At 36.7% G+C, this 2,746-nt stretch overlaps 1 protein-coding gene across 2 annotated transcripts in view; it reads left to right on the forward strand.

Moving 5' to 3' along the window:
• The window catches only part of LOC110461574 (E3 ubiquitin-protein ligase RNF14-like), a 26,379-nt gene that overhangs the window by 16,232 nt on the left and 7,401 nt on the right, over positions 1-2,746 (forward strand). For both annotated transcript variants that reach the window (XM_021515097.1, XM_021515098.1), the window contains exons 8-9: positions 676-822; positions 1,543-1,730. In XM_021515097.1, the coding sequence (XP_021370772.1) occupies positions 676-822; positions 1,543-1,730 (335 nt within the window). The remainder of the gene's footprint in view (positions 1-675; positions 823-1,542; positions 1,731-2,746) is intronic.

The following is a 2,746-nucleotide window of genomic DNA, read 5'->3' on the forward strand; positions in this document are numbered from 1 at the left end:
CTGGGATGAAGGATTACCAAGTTAGTTCAAATGAATGACCTTGACCAACTTTCAAAGGTCAAAGGGGTCAAATGTCATAAAATCTTCAAACGACTTCTTCTCAATAACCAAAAGGCCCAGGGTACTGATATTGGGCCTGTAGCATGCTGGGATGAAGGGCTACCAAGTTTGTTTAAATGAATGACATTGACCCACTTTCAAGGTCACTGGGGTCAGATGTCTTAAAATCTTCAAACAACTTCTTCTCAATAACCAAAAGGCCCAGGGTACTGATATTGGGCCTGTAGCATGCTGGGATGAAGGACTATCAAGTTTGTTCAACTGAATGACCTTGACCAACTTTCAAGGTCACAGGGGTCAAATGTCGTAAAATCTTCAAGCGACTTCTTTTCAATAAGCAAAAGGGCCAGGGTACTGAAATTGGGCCTGTAGCATGCTGGGATGAAGGATTACCATGTTAGTTCAAATGAATGACCTTGATCCACTTTCAACCTAATGTCCTTGTTCGACAATCATGGTCAGAGGCGTCATATGTTTAAATCTTTTAATAGGTTCTTATGAAATCTTAAGATTACAAGTGTTAGATTAATAACAGGTGAGCGATGCAGGCCCATTGGGCCTCTTGTTGTTATTTGTTAGGAAAACCAACTATAATCAATATATTTTGTTTTGCAGAAAGCCCTTGACAACATGGGAGACATTGTATGGTGTCCGCGATGTGAAGGTGTGGTTGTACAGGAGAGTGACAAGACACTTCACCTGGGTTACTGTATCACGTGTCAGTTCTCATTCTGTACCTTATGTAACAAGCTGTGGCATCAGGTAAGTCTATTGTGAAATCTTTGTTACGCTATATATAAAACCTGGATCATTGTCAATCTGAACTTTAGGTAAAAAACAAATATTGTGCAATGTTATATCACCACACCTAATAGTCTGTTGACAGTTATAAGGTTGAGGCATTTACCACGGGTATGTACAGTGAAAGCAATGTGCAATATTTTCATATTTTAGGGGCCAAAAGGGCTAACTTATAATTAAACTTTTCATGATACCTTGCAACTTTCAAAAATTTCATTTTCTACCTTTTTTTTCTAAAGCTGTTTTATTGTAATGCATGTAATATATATATTGTAATATTTAGATATGTAACACTGTAACTTGCTATAGCTCATATTTTTATGTTTACCAATATGTTTTTCTATTGATATTTACTAACTTAAAATATGTCACAAAGGCAAGCTATGTTGTTCCCTTACAACTATATTAAAGCAGCATGATTGCTTGAATATCAAGAGGAGCATTACAGGCCTTCCAAGCCTCTTGTTATAGGTACAAAGATCTGGGCATAAATATTATATCTGCTCATTGCTTAAGTAGCCTTATGTTATGTTACTGGTGATCCTGATGGCACTTGGGCCTTAAGACAAACAATTTTACTCTGACTGTGTTACTTGAGTTTTTAACAGATTGATGAATATGAAGACTAAAATGGATACAGTATTTATATAAAGAATTGCTTGGCTTTTCATTTCATGAAAGGGACAGAAGTGTGCTGATAAAGAAGAAACGGTCAAAGCTTTGGAGGACAGACTCAAAGGAGATAAACATATAGAGGGACTCAAGCGTAAAATAGAAAAGATGAAGGAAGAAATGTCGAGCAGTATATATCTGATCAATAAAGCGAAGACTTGCCCTTCATGCAACGCACATTTTCAGAAAATATCAGGGTAAGTGTAAGGAATTCAAAATTAAAACACATTCTGTTTTAACACATGTGTTGCTTATCTTCACTAGATTACGTAAAAGATGCACTTCTTCTGACATTTATAATCTACAGGCATCTAAATGATGCATTATTTTTTTTATATTGCCCAGGTGTCTGTAGAAGATACGTTAATAACATGAAAGAGAATAGTGTGCTTCCACCAGGGATCCAACCCACGATCAAAAGGTTCCTAACCAAATGCTCTACCACGGAGCTAAAGAGAAATTCCCTACAGCTCAAAGCTAGAAGGCGACCATAATCCTATGTACAATTCAAATCTGTCGCACAGTGTTTATATTGCCCAGGTGTCTGTAGATGATACATTGTATATAGTCCCTAGGTGTCTGTAGATGATACATTGTTTATATTCCCTAGATGTCTGTAGATGATACAGTGTTTATAGTCTCTAGGTGTCTGTAGATGATACATTGTATATATTCCCTGGGTGTCTGTAGATGATACATTGTTTATATTCCCTAGGTGTCTGTAGATGATACATTGTTTATATTCCCTAGATGTCTGTAGATGATACATTGTATATAGTCCCCAGGTGTCTGTAGATGATACAGTGTTTATATTCCCTAGATGTCTGTAGATGATACAGTGTTTATAGTCTCTAGGTGTCTGTAGATGATACATTGTATATAGTCCCTAGGTGTCTGTAGATGATACATTGTATATCTTCCCTAGGTGTCTGTAGATGATCCATTGTTTATAGTCCCTAGGTGTCTGTAGATGATACATTGTATATATTCCCTAGATGTCTGTAGATGATACATTGTATATAGTCCCTAGGTGTCTGTAGATGATACAGTGTTTATAGTCCCTAGGTGTCTGTAGATGATACATTGTTTATAGTCCCTAGATGTCTGTAGATGATACATTGTATATATTCCCTAGATGTCTGTAAATGATACATTGTTTATAGTCCCCAGGTGTCTGTAGATGATACAGTGTTTATAGTCCCTAGGTGTCTGT

Source organism: Mizuhopecten yessoensis, unplaced genomic scaffold, assembly GCF_002113885.1.
Source record: "Mizuhopecten yessoensis strain PY_sf001 unplaced genomic scaffold, ASM211388v2 scaffold10635, whole genome shotgun sequence".
NCBI lineage: Eukaryota > Metazoa > Mollusca > Bivalvia > Pectinida > Pectinidae > Mizuhopecten > Mizuhopecten yessoensis.